The following is a 21,236-nucleotide window of genomic DNA, read 5'->3' as shown; positions in this document are numbered from 1 at the left end:
AAAAGGAATTTCCAAAACAAATCCCCGGAGGATATTTTTAATGATATTCCCAGAGGGAATTTAAAAGCAATTCCAAAAGGACGATGGACGTTAGGCATAAAATGCCATAATGGACGTTAGGCATAAAATGACCCAAAGAACAGCCTATGAGATAAATAAGGCGGAAAAATCAAGGTCAGAATCAATTACGCCCATTTGGAAAAAGTTCCTACTATTGTCAATAAAGAAATCAGGGTATGAGCAATAAACAAATATGAAATTTCCACAAATAATGCAAAATTTCCATAAACAATTAAACATTTTCCACATAACAAAAATAAATGAACACTTTTGAAAGCAAAAATTGCAATTATAAAAGAATAATTTTCCATAAAGAAATCAAAATGTTCCACGGAAAAAAATACAAAAAAAATTTCTAAAAATACACCCAGGGTTTTTTTACGCGGTTGGAATTCGTTAATTTTTCGGTTAACCAGAATTTTCACAGCTTTTTAAATGCCCTCTGAATTTTCTTTGATTTTTTGTGAATTTGTTCGTGGGCTTAACTCATTGCTTCATTGACGCTGAAGGTCTTAAACGACCAAACTCAAACCGTGTAAAAAAAGTCTGGGAAGCCTGGAAGCATGGGATTTGCACTCCAACCTCAATGTTCACATTCCGAGAGCTCTAGTTTTTTGGAAGGTCGATAACGGCGCTGGCCACGTCCTCACGGTCATCGGGGATGGGAAGGAATTGATGATGCAGTCACTCGCCCACTGCAAGCCGAGAACACCTCTGCAATCCCCATGAGTTCCTGCAGAATTTCAATGGAATCTGGGGGGGTTAGGTTTTATGGCAGAGGTTCGTCTTGGCTAACGGGTTGCCAATGTGATAGTAATGAAAGGGTGGTGCAGTATTCTAATTGGAAGCCGAAACGAACTTTTTCGCTCATGTCGAATTCTAATAGTTACCTGCTAGAACTAATCAAGTTGTAGTTAAAGGGATAGAAGATAGAAACGGTATGAAAGCCCATTTCAAGTTCTAGCAATTGCTAGAACATGAAAAATATATGAAAACATACAAAGTAGGAGAATGGAACGGGCCTGGAATTGAATCCACGACCTCCTGCGTATGAGGCAGAAGCGGTAGCTATATGACTACTAAGCCCTAAAAATAAATCAATATTAGCGATAAACAATTACAAAATTTTCAACAAAATAATTTTCTCCATAAATTATTACAAAATTTCCACAAAATAATCAATAGGGGAAACCGCCAAATGTTGAACGGCTAAAATTCTTGCCTATTGTTGAACGCCCATACGAAATGCACGTGGGTTCAACAATAGGCGAAGAAATTAGCCGTTCAACATTTGGCGAATTACCCTAAAGACCAATAAAAAAAGTAAGAAAATTTCCATTAAAAAATATGAAAAAACAGTAAACTTGATAAAATTTTCCATGCACTTCAAACACTTCTAAAGAAAAAATGCCCAGTTTTATTGCTTTCTTATATTTTCAATGGAAAATTTTCATAACTTTTGCTCTTTATTGATTTTTTTATGGAAAGTTTTTTATTTTTTGTGGAAAAAATATATTTATTTGGTGGATGCTAATTAATTTTTGTTTAGTGGAAAATTTCTAATTGTTTATGGAAATTTTACATTATATGTGGAAATTTCATATTTATTTATTGCTTACACGCTGATTTTTTCTTTTGTCTTCATTATCGAGGCTTTCAGCCCGAGGCTGGCTCGTCTCGAGATACGCTGATTTCTTTATTGGCAATTCCCTATTTTTTTCAATGGAAAATTTCTAATTTTCTAGGGGGAGTTTTTATTTTCGTCGTTCCAAAAGGTATGCCGGAAAGTATTCCAATAACCGGATTGACCGGATAATTTTCTGGATTCCTGGAGGAATTACCGAGCGAATTCCCAAGCGAATTCACGAAGGAATTTTTCAGCGACCAAGGTTTCCAAGCGAATTCTCGAAGAGAGTTTTGGAGAAATTTCCGGAGGAATCCACAAAGGAACTACCAGAGGAACCCTCAAAAGAAGTCGCAGAGGAATTCCCAAAGGATTTTACGGAGAAATTCCCAAAGGAATTCCCGAATAAATTTACTAAGGAATTCCTGAAGGATTTCTCTGAAGAATTCTAGAAGAAATTCCCGAAAAATGGCTGAAGGAATTCCCGGAGGAATTCCTTTGGGAATTCTTCCAGTAGTTCCTTCTAGAATTCCTCCTGAAAATCCTTCGAAGTTTTCTACGGGAAATTCTCTGTAAGTTCATTCGAAATTCCCCTGGAAATTCCTTCAAAATTTGTTTGGGAACTACTGTAGAAATTTCTTTGGAAATTCCTCCGGGAATTCATTTGGAAAATCCCCCGGGAATTCCTTTGGGAATTTGTTCAGTAGTTTTTATGCAAAATCATGCTGGAATTCCTTCGAAATTCTTCCTGAATTTCCTTCAAAATTTCTACGGGAATACATTTAGGAACTCCCCTGGGAGTTTATTCAAAAATTTGTATGTGGGTTTCTCCGATTTTTTTTTTAATTTCTCAAGGTAGTCCTTTGCACTTTGCTGTTTTTTTGTTTTAAATTTTAAAAATACTTAGAAGCGTGAGAAAATATGGGTTCTCTGAGAAAGTTGACTTTAAATAAAATATTTTTTTTGACGAGAACGGTCAATTGCTTAGGAAATTCCTTCAATAGTTCTTTTTGGAATTTCCCCGATAATTAATTTGAGAATTCCTCTGGGTATTCCTTCCTAGCCATACTATATCTGTCTAAATTTAGAAACTAACTGAAATTTGTCTGCACACATATGGAAGACGGGAGATTTTCTAATCAATGATTCAAACGGTTGCGGAAACAAACCTATGACTAATCCTATGGTTTGTCTTGAAATAACTCATTACACTCTTTTCATACTGACATACAGTACATTTAAATTTTTGTTCGATAAAATCTCACCTAAGCTAGCTAAGGTGGCTCACATTATTTTGTCAGATAGAAAATTCACACCCAATTTACAGAATAAAAAGGCAAAAAGACTCAAAAACCAGGTAAGCTAAAAATTTCCTCCCGCGATGCGAGTGCAAGTAAACATTTTTTTTTCTCTCAATTTATTACCAATATGCAAACAACCCTCCCCGAAAGTGCGGTGCACACCAACGGGAGATCAGCTTACCTTGTGTTAAGACACTCTCGGGTTTGGTGGGTCACACCGCCCCCACAGCTGCGCGAACATTCCGACGGGGAACTCCACGGCCCCCACTGGTCGTCCGGTGAATCATCGCCGCCCGGAATAATATAGCTCTCCGGGAGGTATAGATTACTGCCATACTGTCGTTTATGCCGGCGGAATCCAAACTGCAATGAAATGGAAATCAAACAAACGGTTATCCTGGATGACGCGGCGGATGGAATCAATCGAGATCGAATTTAGCACGTGTGGACGATGTCGACACAGGTTCCGGGGCAAGCGCACTGCCATTTGAGGCACTTATAATGTATTCTCCTAAATACTTCGCCACCATTAGGCTGCCAGTATTAAGCCTAAAATGAAAGTCTTGTTCGGTCGTTACGATATCAAAATCCCCATTCCCATAATTCCGAGAATCCTAAATTGATGCAGCTCCAGTGCTTCCACGACCCATTTCGGTAGAGGGAAAGGTCACACGAGGGCGGAATGTGGCACGTCGTCGTCCCTTCGACTGTATATACTGGCGAAGGGATTAGGCCATTTTCCCATCGAAAAGCATTAACATGGGTCGTGTCGATTGGTATTATTTCAGCAGGTGATGCGGATTTCGGTCTTGTTTCTGATGGGTTTATTTTTACGCAAGCATGGGTCTGAAAAAAAAATGCGAATGGTTGTCGGGATTTGATGGAATGTTATTTTTCCGACCTGCTAAGCCTAAAATAGCTTGCAGAAATATGAACCGGTATCGGTTACCATCGAGGCGTGTTGATTTTTGCACATCTCGATATCGGGAGGTTACAAATCATAAAGAATGGTTTCAGGTTGATTTCTTGTTCTGCGTGATTCTACATCAGTCTTTTTTCCTCAAGAATTATAAACAATGACGCCAATAATAGTGACTCGCAAAGTTCGACCCTACACTGTGTTAAAAAATTGTCCGTACAGCATATGCGCATATCAAAAAATAGTTATAAAATACATGATATCTTACCAGAGTTGCTGCATCCTTGATTTTTTCGACGTCTACATAATAAAGCCCCGTTGTCAGTACTCGAAATATCAAAAAGTACGCCCAATCAATAAATTAAAATTATTTACTTAAAAACGTCACAAATTGCGACGACGTCCATACACTAAAGGCTTTTTAGAAAATTTGTCCAGTAACAAATGATCTGTCAGTTTTGTAGGAAGGCTATAACGAGGGAGCGTAGAGCAGTTGTCCACACGTCTGAATCTGACTCAGATGGTCATGGGTTCGATTCCCACCCCCTCCACACCACCCTCAACATAAGGAATAAATCTACTAACTATAAAAGAAAGCTAAAGTCTTCCGTACCATATCGTTAGCTCAGGACAAAAGAAACGTTCTGCTATAGTGGAATTGTTTATCGAATAGAAGTTTCTTTCGTTGGTTTTGGCCCCTACGACGATGGACGGAAATACCTGCCATGTCCCAACATGTCGATAAAGTAGTTCACAATTGTAAACTTCAGGGAGTATAAATAGAAATAGGATGGGCATATAGCCTACGATGCCAGTCCAGATTGGTGGTTGTGTGCGCAAAAGAAAAAGCACCACACAAAACAAAGAAGAAGAAGAAGAAGAAGAAGAAACCAAGCTTGAATAAAGTGTTTGTTCTGTTGGAAATGGAAATGGAAATTTATCAAGAATATATGAAATTTGCGAAAAAAAAATCCACGTGTCTTGGAGGGGCTCGAACCCTCAACCTCTTACTCCTCGACGTTTACTGTCAACAATTTTATCTAATTTTATTGTCTCAGTCAATTCTTTGAATAATTGAAGGTCAACTTGTTAAGGCTTCTAAGAACAAAATCAGGAATTATTAAGTTTCATTGCAAATTTTCGAACATTTCCCCATAAGTAGGTGGGAGCTCAGGTGAAATACCCTGGGCGTCCATGAAAAACTACCATTTCGAGTAGGTGGGAGCTGAAGGCCCAATTCCTAAGCACCAATGAAAAACCACCCTCGGGCGGGCACTGGCGCTTGAACCTAGCTATTTAGTACTGTAAAGAATAAAATAACTTTACAGAACCCGTAGATTCCGGGAATGAAAGCACACCCAGATATGAAGTTACGCTCAAGAAGAATTCCACCCATGCGATTGCCCGAGGATGGAGCCCCTACTGGAGCTGGTCCTGGAACGGGGGACAGAGGGAGCGGCTAGCGGCTAGAGGAAGGAGAGGTGCAACAGCGACCCTCTAGTCATCGGGCTCAGCCCGTGCCGATATGGCAAAACAGAAACGGAGGCAGAAGAAATCACCAAGGCAATGCTGCATCTGCTGATGTTGCTGTGGTTGATCAACATCAATCAGTTACATTAGCGGGCCGCCGGCGGCAACGGATCATGTGGACAAGGGAGATGAATCAGTACGTGATCCGTTGCTACTACGTTTGCACCAGAATGGAGACGGATATGTCCGGCAGACCGGCGATGCTGGAGATGTTCAATGAGAGGTTCCCTCGGTTTGCACCCCAGCTTGACCAGAACTAGTTGTACACACGCCAGAGAGCTATTATGTCACATAATATGCTGACTCCAGAAGACGTAGAGTACATCAAGCGGGAAGTGCAGAGGGAACTAGGAGACGAGGAGGAGGCAAGATCGAGCGATACGTCGAGAAGGAGTTCTGTTGGGTTGGATGCATCAATCGCAAGTAACCGTCGCGCTTCGATTGCACCCGCCGCTTCAGGACCAACAGTGGAATTGCAACGACAGCAATTGAAGGACGAATTAGTTAATCATATGGGCACAGCAGTTACACAGTTCCGTGGGACAGACCCCATGTCCCGACACCGGATACCCAAGTTGCGGTACTCCTATCGGTTGACGAGTACAGTAAGCATCCTTAACCAGGATATTTTGCCACAGTACTTGGAAACCGTGGAGAACCTTGAGGAGCTGCAATTTATTGTGTATTCGGCTGCAGTGGCTGTTGTAAGAACGTTGGGACTGTGAACGCGCCCACAAGGTGAGAGTGATGGACGCGCACGCCCCAAAACACAAAAACCCGCGTGGATGCCACGTCCGGAGACACGCATCGCCACACTGCGGTTAAAAGTTGGTCGATTAACACATTACGAGCAGGGGAATCGATCAACCAGGCTAGTTCGGAATGTTGCTGAAATTGTGAAACCCACAGAACTCCGTGATCTCACCGAGGCGAACATAACTGAGATCCTCGACACCCATGTACAGCGGTTGAGTGCTCTTGCTAAACGACTGCGACGTTATGGAGAATGTTCGAAGAGGAAGGAGCAAAATCGAATATTCAATATCCATGAAAGGGAGTTCTACAACCACATCCGAAACGACAAAGCCGACTCTGGCGAGGGCCTTCCGGTACTAGATAACCTCGGGCAGCTACCGAAATTCATCACTAGGGGTGTCACTTATCTTCTGCCGAAGGATCGGAGCACTTTGAACCCAGCCAAGTACAGACCAATAGCGTGCCTTTTGAGTCTGTACAAACTACTGTCATCGGTTGTAGCGAGGAGGATGCAGAACCATTGCGACGTCAACAACCTGATAAGAAAAGGAACCTGAGCATGGAGGAGGAGATTCGAAACATGGTTCAAGGCGAAACGTACAAGTTCTTAGGTTTCCCGCAACTGAAAGGAATTCGCCATACGACGATCAAGAAAGAGCTGCAGGAAATGTTCTTGCATCGTGTCAACGGTATTTTGAAGAGCCTCTTGTCGGCCGGCAACAAGGTGAAGGCGATAAACACGTTTGCTGTGCCCTTGTTGACATACAGTTTCGGTGTGGTGAAGTGGACCAAGACTGACTTGGAGGCGTTAGAACGAGCAGTACGAGTGGCGTTCACTAAGCATCGCATGCGCCATCCAAAATCGTCCATTGAGAGAGTCACCCTGCCACGTACAGTAGGAGAAGAGGCGTCACCGATATACAAACACTATGTGTTTCCCAGATCTAGCAGTTGCGAAGATACTTCGTGGAAAGCCAGAACCGCCACGAAATCTATCGCGCTGTGTGTGAAGCTGACTACGGATTCAGTGCCCTGCTTCTGGCGCAGGAGGACTATCAGCTGAATTGCGACATCAAATCTGTCGACGAGATGATCGCATCGTGGAAGCAGAAGGAGTTACATGGGACGCACCCCCATCAACTGGAGCTGGAATATATCGACAAAGCGGCGTCGAATACGTGGCTGGTGCGGGGTGAACTCTTCTCGGAAACAGAAGGATTCATGGTAGCCATCCAGGACCGGGTAATTGCGACGAAGAACTATCGGCACTATATATTGCACGAAAACGTGGAGGACCGCTGCAGGAAGTGCAATTCAGTAGGAGAGACGATCGAACATAACGTGTCCGGGTGTTCAGCCTTAGCTGATTCAGCCTATCTCGGTCGTCATAACGAAGTAGCCAAGATTGTGCACCAATAGCTTGCTTTACAGCACAACTTGGTTAACCAGTGTGTCGCCTACTACAAATATGTGCCTGTCCCGGTTCTGGAAAATAGTTTCGTGAAGCTGTACTCGGAACCGGGAGATCATAACAGATGTCCTCATTCGTGCCAATCGGCCCGATATTGTGGTCTACGACAAAAGGATGAAGCGGGTAGCCCTCATCGACATTGCTGTACCGCTAAACCATAATGTCCAAACAACATTCTCCAACAAAATAACGAAGTACCACGACTTGGCGGAGGAGTTGAAGCAGATGTGGCACCTGGAGGACGTGCGTATAATTCCGGTTGTTATCTCAGCAACCGGAATCGTCCCGAAATCTTTTCTGAGATCCTTAGGAGAGCTGGAACTATCTCATAACCTCCACAGCATCCAAAAGACAGTGGTTCTTGGAACTTGCAGCATCGTAAGAAGATTCCTGAGTCACCATAACTAATACATCCGGTGCAAACGTTTATTATAGGATTTTAAGTCAACCGGCGAATGAGATCCACAGAGCCTAATCCCCTTTGGCATTCAGATTGGGCGGGGTAGGTGAATATTCCCAGCACGCTTACCGAGGAAGTGCCAAAACTCTATAATAATAATAACATTCATGTTTTTCAGTGCTTGTTACCTATATCTATTTTTTTCCCCAATCTATTTTCAGTTCTTTAGACTTATTTTATCTTGACCAGACAAACTTTTCACAGTAAGAAGTGAGACGTCTCACTTCTCACTCCTCTTTCTCACTTCTCGCTGTCGAAAGTGAGAAGAAAAAAATGAAGATTGAGAAGTGAGACGTCTCACTACTCACTCCTCATTTATCACTTTCACGGTAAAAAGTGAGAAGCGCGAAGTGAGTAGTGAGGCGTCTCACTACTCACTTCGAGCTCCTCATTTTTTTTACTGTGAGAAGTGAGAATTGAGGAATGAGAATTGAGACGTCTCTCTTCTTACTCCTTATTTCTCACTTTTCAAATGTCCTATTCGGCCAAATGACCCTTCCGACCAAACGACCCTTTCGGCCTAATGACCCTTTCCGCCAAGTGACCCTTTCGGCCAAAATGACCCTTTCGGCCAAATGACCCTTTCGGCTAAATGAGCCGTTTGCCAAATGACCCCTTCGGCCAAATGACCGCATATTGATAGTGAATGACGCACTTAACCCTTTCAGGACGGATGGGTCATATATGACCAGCATTTTGGATTGGCTGTGTAAAATCACAGAAGAAAAATTCTTCAGCTAGATTTCGCTTCTAAGAGCATGAAAATAAATCTGGCATGTTTGAATCCTAAATCACATATAGTTTGATAGTTCTGAATACTCTGATAAGTTGATCCATCCTGAGCGTTATGTCTGTGATTATTTTTTAGGAATACGAGATGCTCAAGGTACTTCAAAACGTTCTGGAGTTCAGTCCACGATATCTACCGGACCAACCAAGGTTTTTGCAATGTTCTTATCGCCGGTATACTCCAATTCAATTCAATAGGCATATATGCATCATGCGAATCTAATTTTCTTGAATACGAGATGCTCAAGGTACTCCAAAATGTTCCGGAGTTGAGCCCACAGTATCTGTCAGATCAATCAAGGCTTTGGTCAATGTCCTCATCGTCGGTATTCACCAATTTTGTTCAATAAGCATATACGCGTCCTGAAATTCCAATTTTCTTGAATACGAGATGCTCAAGGTACTCCTAAATGTTCTGCAGTTCAGCTAACGGTATCTACCGGATTAATAAAGGCTTTTACAATGTCCCCATCGTCGGTATACCCCTAAAATATTCTTGAGTTTGGTTCGTAGTATCTTCCAGGTCAGCCAAGACTTTCGCAATATCCTCATTATCTGCATTTACCCAATCCGGTGTAATAAGCATATGATCCTGATTTCCAGGAACATGAGGTCCAATGTCCAAGGTGCTCCAAAATAATCTTGAGTCAAGATGCACAATGATAATAATGTTAACCTACGATTTGTTTTGCGTACACGGACTTTGATGATCAGGTACATAGTTCAATAGTTACGGTTTCCAGGACGTTTTGTTGAACCTAAAAGGTCTGTAGTAGCTTGTATGAATATTGAAGTCATATCAACTCAATGAACCTACTGGGATATCATATCATACACCATTCATCAATTGTATTGTAGACCCTTTCTAAAGCTCGGATCATGTGATCTATCCAATGAATCAAGGATAGATCACATGATCCGAGCTCTAAAAAGGGTCTATAATACAACCGATCATCTATGAGTCGCTAGTGAAAAGACCATTTACTCAAGCATACATTGAGATGTGGAATAGAAGCTCCTTGGAAAATTGTTCAAAAGAACCATCAGAGTAACCAAGAAAATAATTTTAGTATTATTAGTTAGTCGATATCGAGTCGAAGAACGTCGAATCATGGACGGCATCGAATCATGGAGCTTGTGAAAATAATTAATGAAATCGTATCGACTCAATGAACCTGCTGTGATGTTTTGCGCTAAACGTCTGTGGGTTGCCTGTGTCCGTCCTGTTAACTTAACCTGGATATGTGGTACTTACCCGCCTTGATTGGGATAAACTAATGTGGTAAACTACAATAAATACTATAACTTGTAAATATCTGAAATGAGATAAACGAGAAAGAAAAAAAATTAGAGCAAGTTCATAGAAAATACTTTGCACAAACACTTATAAACTAATTAAAATTTCCACATGCTTTACAGCTTTAGCCTCTTCAACCCGCTACCAGCTCTTGGGAAATTGAAATAAGAGTTCTCCGGTTGAAGTGAAAACAAACCACTCCAGATTCAAGGTAGCGGCAGCACTCTTCGGGAAGAGAAAAGTGTCATCCAAGTAGAAAAGTTGCACACAGGTCGTTTCGTTCGGTTGTGCGGAAAGATTTGCATCCCCACCCAACAAGGGTCTAAAACCGCACTTGATCCCAACCGGAAATAAAGTAGAAACACAAAACACACCTTGTCCGACTCAGGTTGGACGGACGGAAGCGGCAGAGGCCGACATTGCGGTCCATTTGACCGTACCACGCTCCTGTTTCACTCATTCAGCTTCGGACCACTACGGCACCGACCTCGTCGATGTGGATCCGTATGCTTTGTGTATTTTGAGTATGGCTGAAGCACATACACACGGGATTGTTGTACCCTCGCCCCATCCAGCGGAGATAGATGGGGGCAAGTCGAGTAGAGTTTTTCAATTATGTCAAGTGCTTTTATTTACGCTACTTTGCCCTAAATAAATTGCTTTCGGTTCAAGTTTCGATGGGTTCCAAAGGTGTAGATATGGGCTTGCTCTCCATTGTGTAGCCAGGCAGTGCTGCAGGAAGAATACCCTCACAAAAAACTTCACCGCCCCCCGGGCAGCCAACTGTGGGTTTCCTCCGGTGTGAAAACAACACCCGCATCCATCAGTCGCAATTCCTGTTGTTCTTTCCGCATCTTTCCACCTGGTGTTTTGGGTGCCCCCAGCTTTTCAGAAACGAGAACCCAATCGAGATACATGGATGCGCTCGTCAACTAGTACTAATAGCACAAATAGCAACGGTCTCGGTCAAACTACTGCTAAAGTTTTGAAGTTTGTTGAAAGGAAGTTTTGGAGCGGTTACTAAAATACAAGATGCTAAGCACTGATTCTTGGTGAAGTGCTCCTCTAGGAGAATGGAATTCAATTAGTTTTGAACTCTCGGACTCTTGTGTTGATGACTTTTGGTTGGAAATGCTATTGTACTTAATATAAACAGGTAAACTAGGAGCAAAAGTTTTTTGGTCATGTTTCGATTCTTTTCTTAGGATTTAGTCATTGATTATGATTTCTCGAAAGAAATCGAATAATAAAAATGTTGGTAGCACTCGTGGCTCGTTTATCACCCAGATTGTGGGTGTAGAATAAAAAGATCAAAGTAAAACGTTACGTTAGACAACAAGCGATATTCAGAGCACAAAACGTGTACGAGATGTTTGAGTTTAATGAAGGCTGTGCAGTTGATTCAGTTGATTACAATTGAGTTAATTAAAATTATCTCAAACTACTAAAATGAATTATAGCTGTTTAGTCTGTCTATCAACCTAAAAACTGATATCGCTAATGACATCAGCCTAGCCTAAACTTGACCTTAATCTCGGTTCAAGTCCAACGCGTGGGCTGTGTATCAAATCCATTGCTCACAAAAAAAACTTGTCGTGCGTGCGCTCGGTAACAAGCCACAAAAATAATCATTCACATGCATACACACATTGGCTGTTAGATTCAGTACCTACTCGGTTTCCTGACATCCCAGCTCTGACCGCGTCTGTATGGCACTAGCCGGCCACATGATTTTGAGTTGCGTTGTTTACATGCGTGCGTGCGTGTGCGTACGTACGTACGCACGCCAATAAATGTACCGATTAACAATTTGGCACGCTTCCTATAACATGGTTTGGAACTGGTCCTAAACTGTTCGCCAATAAACATGAACGCATCATAAAATCTGAATTTATGAGGTCATGCAAAGTATGAAACCGTGCAGCGTATCTTGAATGTTTCCGTTACGCGTAGAGTTCATGTCGTGAAGGGAGATTTTTTTTTTGGATAATCGAATAAATAGGAACCATTTACTTTTAAATCACAAACAGATTTATATTCCGGAAAGACTTGTATTGAAAACATGTAATGTTTCGTATGGGGTCTCTAGTAGCCTTGCGAAATTACGAGTTCGATTCTCGAACTGGTCTAGGATGTTTTCGGGTTGGAAACTTTCTTGACACCTTGGGCAAAGTGTATCCATTATGGTTGCCACACAAGATGCATACTCGAACAATGGTGGGCTTAAAAAATCTTTCCCTTTAATTCCACTACGTTAGACGTCTTAGACTGTTGAATATATTCCACTAAAAAGAGTTTAAAATATTTTTCCTTTAAAAATCTTTTAATTGACTACTGAAGAAATGCTAATAGAATAGTTGAAAGGCAGGCCAATTTCATGTTGGTGTTATATAGCCATTGAAGAAGAAGAAGAATAATGTTTCATATGCTGTTTTCCAAAATATTAAATGGTTTAAAATAGTTCTGCACATGTAAGTTTGTAAAAATAAACTGACTTACTCAGTAGGCGTTTAGTTCCAGGTCATTGGAAATGTCTGAAAACGATTTTTTCAAACTAATCAAATGGGGGTGAGAATGGGTCACTGTTTCAACTACTTAGAATGTTTGTAGATTAGATTGAATGTATCTGAGGGCAAGACCTTTTTGAACGATTTTGCTGTCCGACCTCCAGGGTGCCTGTGAGAGCGATGACCCATTCTTACCCCCCAGACCCATTGTCACCCCCGATGGCGGTATTAGAAATTCTATGAAGTTCATTGGTTACCACGGAGGCAACTTCAGAATCATTTTCAAAATTTTATTTTGAATCCTCTGAAGTGCCTTCTTTCTGGTATCGCAGCAACTAGTCCATTTTGGCACAGCAAAGCAATTCGGATGCATCTTCCATATTTAGAAGAATTTTCCAAAGAAATTTAGAAGGAAAGACTTTGAGAACGGTACACTATCGCGCACACTCAGATCACTCTTTTTGGGCACCTTCACTAAGAAATCCTGCATCCAGTAGACCGGCAACATTTGCGGTGTCCCAGATATTACGAAACAAACGATGCAATAGTTGAACGGATGTCATGGGGTCAACTTTGAGCATCTCGACTGATATGCGATCGACCAATGGGGCTTTGTTCGATTTCATACTTTAGATGACCATTTCAATCTCTAACAGTGATGGAGCTTCGTTTTTGACGCGTGTTATAAGTCGGGTCCTAGGCAGATCATGCCGAGGTAGTGATGGCCTGGCTGACACTTGAAAAGGTTATCAGTTGGGTCGGTTAGTAGCTGACCAGTCTCGTCTTTCACAGCCTCTTGAAAGGAGGCTTCCGAGCCTCTTGAAAGGAGGCTTCCGAGCCTCTTGAAAGGAGGCTTCCGAGCCTCTTGAAAGGAGGCTTCCGAGCCTCTTGAAAGGAGGCTTCCGAGCCTCTTGAAAGGAGGCTCTGAGCCTCTTGAAAGGAGGCTTGAGCCTCTTGAAAGGAGGCTTCTGAGCCTCTTGAAAGGAGGCTTCTGAGCCTCTTGAAAGGAGGCTTCTGAGCCTCTTGAAAGGAGGCTCTGAGCCTCTTGAAAGGAGGCTTCTGAGCCTCTTGAAAGGAGGCCTGAGCCTCTTGAAGGAGGCTCTGAGCCTCTTGAAAGGAGGCTTCTGAGCCTCTTGAAAGGAGGCTTCTGAGCCTCTTGAAAGGAGGCCTGAGCCTCTTGAAAGGAGGCTTCTGAGCCTCTTGAAAGGAGGCTGAGCCTCTTGAAAGGAGGCTTCTGAGCCTCTTGAAAGGAGGCCTGAGCCTCTTGAAAGGAGGCTTCTGAGGCCTCTTGAAAGGAGGCTTCTGAGCCTCTTGAAAGGAGGCCTGAGCCTCTTGAAAGGAGGCTTCTGAGCCTCTTGAAAGGAGGCTCTGAGCCTCTTGAAAGGAGGCTGAGCCTCTTGAAAGGAGGCTTCTGAGCCTCTTGAAAGGAGGCTCTGAGCCTCTTGAAAGGAGGCTTCTGAGCCTCTTGAAAGGAGGCTTGAGCCTCTTGAAAGGAGGCTCTGAGCCTCTTGAGAGGAGGCTCTGAGCCTCTTGAAAGGAGGCCTGAGCCTCTTGAAAGGAGGCTCTGAGCCTCTTGAAAGGAGGGCTGAGCCTCTTGAAGGAGGCTTCCGGAGCCTCTTGAAAGGAGGCTTCTGAGCCTCTTGAAAGGAGGCTTCTGAGGCCTCTTGAAAGGAGGCTTCTGAGCCTCTTGAAAGGAGGCCTGAGCCTCTTGAAAGGAGGCTCTGAGCCTCTTGAAAGGAGGCCTGAGCCTCTTGAGAGAGGCCTGAGCCTCTTGAAAGGAGGCTCTGAGCCTCTTGAAAGGAGGCTTCTGAGCCTCTTGAAAGGAGGCTTCTGAGCCTCTTGAAAGGAGGCTTCCGAGCCTCTTGAAAAGAGGCTTCCGAGCCTCTTGAAAGGAGGCTTCCGAGCCTCTTGAAAGGAGGCATCCGAGCCTCTTGAAAGGAGGCTTCCGAGCCTCTTGGAAGGAGGCTTCCGAGCCTCTTGGAAGGAGGCTTCCGAGCCTCTTGAAAGGAGGCTTCCGAGCCTCTTGAAAGGAGGCTTCCGAGCCTCTTGAAAGGAAATTTCCGAGCCTCTTGAAAGGAAATTTCCGAGCCTCTTGAAAGGAGGCTTTTCTGCCTCTTGAAAGGAGGCTTCCGAGTCTCTTAAAAGAAGGTTTCAGAGCCTCTTGAAAGAAGGCTTCTGAGCCTCTTGAAAGGAGGCTTCCGAGCCTCTTGAAAGAGAGCTTCCGAGTCTTTTAAAAGGAGGATTATGAGCCACTTAAAAATGGTCTTCCGAACATCTTGGAAAGAGGTTTTCGAGACGCGTAGAAGGAAACTTTTATCCTTTTGCATAGAAGTACCAAAACAAAAAATTTAGTACAATTTTTCCGTTGAAATTTCGAAAAAGCTTTCCATAAATTGATTTCAATGGAAATTCCGAAGAATTTTTCGTCGCAATCTAAGGAATTGCTTTCGAAATGCCGAAAGTACTGCAGTTCAAATCCTGAGTAAATTTCCCTTGAAAAATTGGAAGAGCTTACCGTGGAATTTATGGATAATTTAGAAAATTCTGAACAATTTCCCATGAACATTAACAAAAAAATATCCGTGCACACAATTTTTTGTGGAAAGGTTAAAGAATTCCCTTTGGAAATTTTATTAATTTTTCTGTGGAAATTCTCAAGGATTTCCAATTAAAACCCAAAGAATTTCACTTTGAACTCAATTTTTTTAAAGGAGAGGCTGTTTGGTCGAAGGTCATATTGCCCAAAGCTGGTCGGACATGTCATTGCCGAACAAATCATTAGACAGAAACTCATCTGCTCGAAAATCATTTGGGAGAGATAGCCATATGGCCAATAATGTCGTTTGGCAGAACAGGTTAGTTGGCCGAAAAATTAGTCGGGTGTCATAGGTCTTTTAGTGCAAAATGACGTTTTGGACGAAATGGTCGTTTGGCAAAAAGGGCCATCTGGCTGAAAATGTTGTTTGACCGAAATGGTTATAAGGCCGAAAGTGTTTTTTGGCCGAACGCCTCATATTGCCGAAAAATTCGTTTGGCCGAATAGTTCATCTGGCCCAAAAACATCGCTTGGTCGAAATGCTCATTTAGCAGAAAGGGCCATTTAGCCGAACGAGGTTATATTTCTGTTCATATGACGATATGGAAAATTACATTTTCAGCCTTTGGATCCATTCGGCCTAGCAACATTCGGCCAAACGCCAAAACAACTTTTTCAGCCAAATTATCAGTTCGTGGTTCGTATGCACTTCGTCCGTATGTCGCTTTCAGCCAAATGACTTTTTCGGCTAAACCGTTTTCGATCTTATAACCGTTTCGCCATAATGGAAGTTGACTGGATAACTCTTACCTTCCCAGTCAACCACAGATCGTATTTGGAAAGAGAAATTTCATCGCATATGATGCCACTTCCAAATCGTATATTAGCACTGATAAAGAAAGCCAAAATATGATTACTATCGTATAAAACAGCTTAGAATGGAATATTTACGATTGTATTCGAAAAAGTCTTAAATCAATATAAACAATATCAGTGTAATCGGATTAGATCTCAAATGTCGTTTATACAGACGCGCGTTGTTATGCAAATCGCATATTGATGAGCGTTTCACGTATAAAAGTTTTTCCTTCTGCGTGTTTATCGAAACCCACTGAACCTTACAGATACAAATAATTTATTTTCACTTACTTCATTCCTTCGATGTGCTTAAAAGCCAATAATCGATGATATACTATTCCACTAAGTATTATCACTTCATATCAATGCGCTAATAATAATTATAATAAAACTAAATAAAAATATCCCGGAGGTAAAAACAGTGAAGTAAAACATGACTGCTGTTGACATTTCAACATCGTACACATGAGCGCAGAATCATTTGAAATGCTGCGTAATCGCTTATACGATTCAACTCATCTTTATACATGAACGACCGAAAGGCCACAAATCCTCCTGGTCGACATTTTTGGCCGTATGACTTGTTCAGCAAGTGACATTTTCTGTGGAAATTCCGAAGAATATCTGAACCTTCAGGGAATATCTGTGGAAATTCCGAACGCCTCCCAGTTTCTGACCCCCACTTCTGGACAGGATCCGGCATGTTGATTGAAAACCACTGCGAAATCGCCCAACGTCCTTCCGTACGATGCCAAATCACCTCTCCTGAAGACTCCGCATCACCCAGACGCACAGTAGAAAGCTTGTTCGAAGCCCCTGATCGCCCCAATCCAGTCCCGCTCTCTGCTGCCTCCGATCATCATAGCCGTCTGGGTCCTGAGATTGGTGGTAGAAAAGGGGGCTTCCATCATGCTTGCACAGGCAAGTATTCTTCTGATTGTAATTCTTCTCTGCGTGACGATTTTTCCTCCACCCAGTACATACAAAATACGATATCGTATAGGTCTAACATCATACGAGCTCGACTACTCTTCATCCAGGACGCACCGTAGAAAGCTTCATGAGAGGTACCTGTTCCTCAAAATTCCAGCACCTCACCCGGTGGTTATTTCCATCGAGATTCGCATTCCTCTCTGCTGGTCCACAACGCAAGTCAACAAGCTTCCATTGGATCTCCAGGACGCCCCATGAAAAGCATTTTGGGAGAATTTCCCGGTTGCTCTAGTTCAGTCGCGCCTGTTGCAGCTAACGTTCTTCGAACTTCGAAGTCGTCCTGGCTCTGAACTTAGATGTAGATCGGGGAGCTCCCAACCTGCTATTGCAGGCAAGTACTCTTACATCCCTGAACCTTCACCGCCTGATGCCGTTCAAACTTCTAGAGCCCCGTTTGTGGATTCCAACCTCGTTTGCGTTGACGAAGTGCTGATATATTATCAGAACGCCGGTGGGATGAACTGTGATGTCGAACAAATTGAGCTGTAAATATTCGATTATTTTTTATGAAGCCCATCGGCCTTCTTTGTCACTTCACTTCTAAACATATTCATATTCGGCTCTGCACCGTCAATTTTCAGAATGAATATGGGTCAGTGAGTATTTATTTGAATATCACAAATTATTAAATAATCGTAAAACTGAACACATTTTTGATGTTTTAAATAAATACACGCATAGATCTAATCCCGACGTTCAATTGAAGGGCATTTTTAGCGTCAAATGTCAATATAATCAAGGCTAATTTTGTTTTTTTTTCGCGCGCAGTTACCATACTCAGTGGTAATCAATTGAATGAATTTATGAAGAAGAAAACTGAGTAAGTCATTCTATGTTTTAAATAATCAAAACACGAATGTCAAAAGTCGGAGTGAATGTGCTTCATGGAAGTGAATATTTTATGCTCTGCGAACAATATCTTCTTGCCACGTCCAATGATTGCTACGATGTGATTGTGTTGGCGGAAACCTGGCTCGACTCCCGTACCCTATCTAGTCAGGTCTTTGGGCCTGAATACGAAGTTTTTCGCTGCGACCGTGGCCCGCCCCATGAACAGTCGCAAATCAACTGGAGGAGGCGTCCTAATCGCAGTGAATAAAAAACGAAAAGCAAGAGTTATTTACAACGACTTATGGGGATGTATCGAGCAAGTATGGGTGCGCCTCCAGCTTTCCCATCGTTCGGTGTTCCTGTGTGCACTATACATACCTCCTGATCGTGTTCGCGATGATACACTGATCGAAGCCCACACACAATCAGTCTTGTCAGTGATCGAAATGACGGATGCTTCGGACGAAATCATCATTATCGGCGATTTCAATTTGCCAGGAATTTCGTGGAGTTCCTCCTACAACGAGTTCCTTCACATAGATATGGAACGATCTTCATTACACAGTCACGCCTCCAAACTTCTCGATTACTACAGCACAGCCACGTTACGTCAAATCAATCCCGTTACCAACGAAAATAATCGCAGCCTGGATCTGTGTTTTGTTAGCGCTCAGGACGCTGCTCCGCTAATTTTGCATGCTCCATCGCCGTTAGTTAAAGTAGTTAACCATCATCCTTCGTTGATACTCAAGCTGAACAACACGCGAGCCAATGTTGTTGCATCGATCGAGCCCATAATCTACAATTTCCATAAAGCTGATCATCATAGCATTGCTGAGTTCTTTGCTACATTGGACTGGGTTGACATTCTTGGCGGTTGTGATGCAGAGAATGTGGCATTGACTTCTTCGCATATTATTGGACACGTGATTGAAAGACATGTTCCTAAGAAAATCGTCGCTCCTTATAGTTGTCCTTGGGAGACCCGTCAGCTTCGTAGAATGAAAACTGCTAAAAAGATCTGCTCTCAAGCGCTATTCCAAACACGGTTCCTTATCGTTGCGTGAGCACTACAAAAAAATAAACTCTGCGTACAAGATTGTTAGCCGCCTCTGTTTTTCTCAATATCAGCAAAACTTGAGGACCAGGCCTAAAACGTTCTGGAAGTACATAAATGAACAAAGGAATCAAGCTGGGCTCCCTACAACAATGACTCTGGACGAGGAAGTGGCCTCTACACCCCAATCCATCTGTCAGCTATTTCCCGACAAGTTTGTGAGCACCTATTGTAACGAAGTCATCTCTGATGTCACAATCGCTGAGGCTGCTAACAACGTTCCTGCAGTCGGGATCACTTGGGCCACGTTTTTCGTAGATGCAGAAATGATCCGTAGAGCTAACTCGCAGTTAAAATCATCCATGAGTCCAGGTCCGGATGGCATTCCGTCTGCGTTCTTGAAAAGTCACTTCGATCTTCTGCTCGCTCCCTTTCAACTGATTTTCAACAAATCGCTATCCAGTGGACTTTTTCCGTCCGTGTGGAAAACCACTCACATCTCACTGTAAGCAACATCTGAGTGCCGACCAACATGGGTTCATCTCAGGCAGATCTACGACCACTAATCTTTTGTGCCTAACTTCGAGCATTACCGACAGCTTTGTGCAGAAAGCACAAACGGACGTTGTATATACGGATCTATCTGCAGCTTTCGATAAAATTAATCACGCTATCACGGTTGCGAAATTGGAAAGACTTGGCATTGCTGGTTATCTTTTGCGCTGGTTCCATTCATATCTCACCGGACGGAGACTGTCTGTTACGGTAGGCAATTCTCAGTCCACTGAATTTTTGGCAACCTCAGGCATTCCTCAGGGAAGCCATCTTGGCCCCTTGATATTCCTCTTGTATTTCAACGATGTGAACAATGTGCTTCGAGGACCGCGGCTGTCGTATGCGGATGATATGAAGCTCTATGAACTAATTCGGTCTATCTCTGACGCAATGGACCTACAACAAGATATTAATTCATTTGCGGCATGGTGCACATTAAACCGGATGGTTGTCAATCCTAGCAAATATTCCGTGATCTCTTTCACTCGTGTACATCAGCCAATAATTTACAACTACGAGCTCAATGGAATTGTGATGCAACGTATGAACTGTATAAATGATCTTGGTGTTATTCTAGATACGCAGCTAACATTCAAGCATCATGTTTCTTACGTGATTGAGAAGGCTTCTAGAACATTAGGATTCATCTTTCGCGTCGCCAAGGGTTTCACCGATGTTTATTGCTTGAAATCACTGTTACTGTTCGCTGGTTCGATCTACGCTGGAATATTGTTCCGCTGTATGGCATCCTAATTACCAGAACGGATCAGTAAGAATTGAATCTGTTCAACGCCGCTTCATTCGTTTTGCTCTTCGGTTGCTTCCATGGCGAAACCCATTCCGGCTACCAAGTTATAGCAGCCGTTGTCAATTAATTAATATTGAAAGCCTACAATTGCGGAGGCACATTGCACGGGCCATGGTCGTTGCTGATACGCTCCAAGGCAGAATCGACTGCCCTGAAATTCTGGGATCAGTAAACTTGAACGTTCGACCTAGGGCACTGCGAAATATCGGAATGCTGAGGATACCTTTTCGAAGAACGAATTACGGACAACGTGGAGCGATGGTGGGTCTACAGTGGGCATTCAACGAGGTTGCCCCATGTTTTGATTTTAATCTATCCCGACAGACGATTCGTCGTAATTTTTATTATTATTTTATTATTTATTCAGACTAAGGCCGAAGTGGCCTGTGCGGTATATAAGAGTCTTCTCCATTCGGCTCGGTCCATGGCTACACGTCGCCAACCACGCAGTCTACGGAGGGTCCGCAAGTCATCTTCCACCTGATCGATCCACCTTGCCCGCTGCGCACCTCGCCTTCTTGTGCCCGTCGGATCGTTGTCGAGAACCATTTTCACCGGGTTACTGTCCGACATTCTGGCTACGTGCCCGGCCCATCGCAGTCGTCCGATTTTCGCGGTGTGAACGATGGATGGTTCTCCCAACAGCTGATGCAATTCGTGGTTCATTCGCCTCCTCCACGTACCGTCCGCCATCTGCACCCCACCATAGATGGTACGCAGCACTTTCCTTTCGAAAACTCAAGTGCGCGTTGGTCCTCCACGAGCATCGTCCAGGTCTCGTGTCCGTAGAGGACTACCGGTCTAATTAGCGTTTTGTAGATTGTCAGTTTGGTACGGCGGCGAACTCTATTCGATCGGAGCGTCTTGCGGAGTCCAAAGTACGT

At 43.1% G+C, this 21,236-nt stretch overlaps 1 protein-coding gene across 4 annotated transcripts in view; it reads right to left on the bottom strand.

The window, feature by feature from the left end:
* LOC134222808 (papilin) overlaps window positions 1-21,236 on the bottom strand; it is a 386,402-nt gene that overhangs the window by 31,071 nt on the left and 334,095 nt on the right. For all 4 annotated transcript variants that reach the window (XM_062701972.1, XM_062701977.1, XM_062701961.1 and 1 more), the window contains exons 3-4: window positions 10,166-10,226; window positions 3,167-3,348 (exon numbers count right to left, since the gene is read on the bottom strand). In XM_062701972.1, coding sequence (XP_062557956.1) covers window positions 3,167-3,348; window positions 10,166-10,226 — 243 coding nt within the window. The remainder of the gene's footprint in view (window positions 1-3,166; window positions 3,349-10,165; window positions 10,227-21,236) is intronic.

This window comes from Armigeres subalbatus, chromosome 1 (genome assembly GCF_024139115.2).
Source record: "Armigeres subalbatus isolate Guangzhou_Male chromosome 1, GZ_Asu_2, whole genome shotgun sequence".
Classification (NCBI taxonomy): domain Eukaryota; kingdom Metazoa; phylum Arthropoda; class Insecta; order Diptera; family Culicidae; genus Armigeres; species Armigeres subalbatus.
Note: the sequence above shows the minus strand (reverse complement) of the source record. Positions and strands in the feature narration are given on the sequence as shown.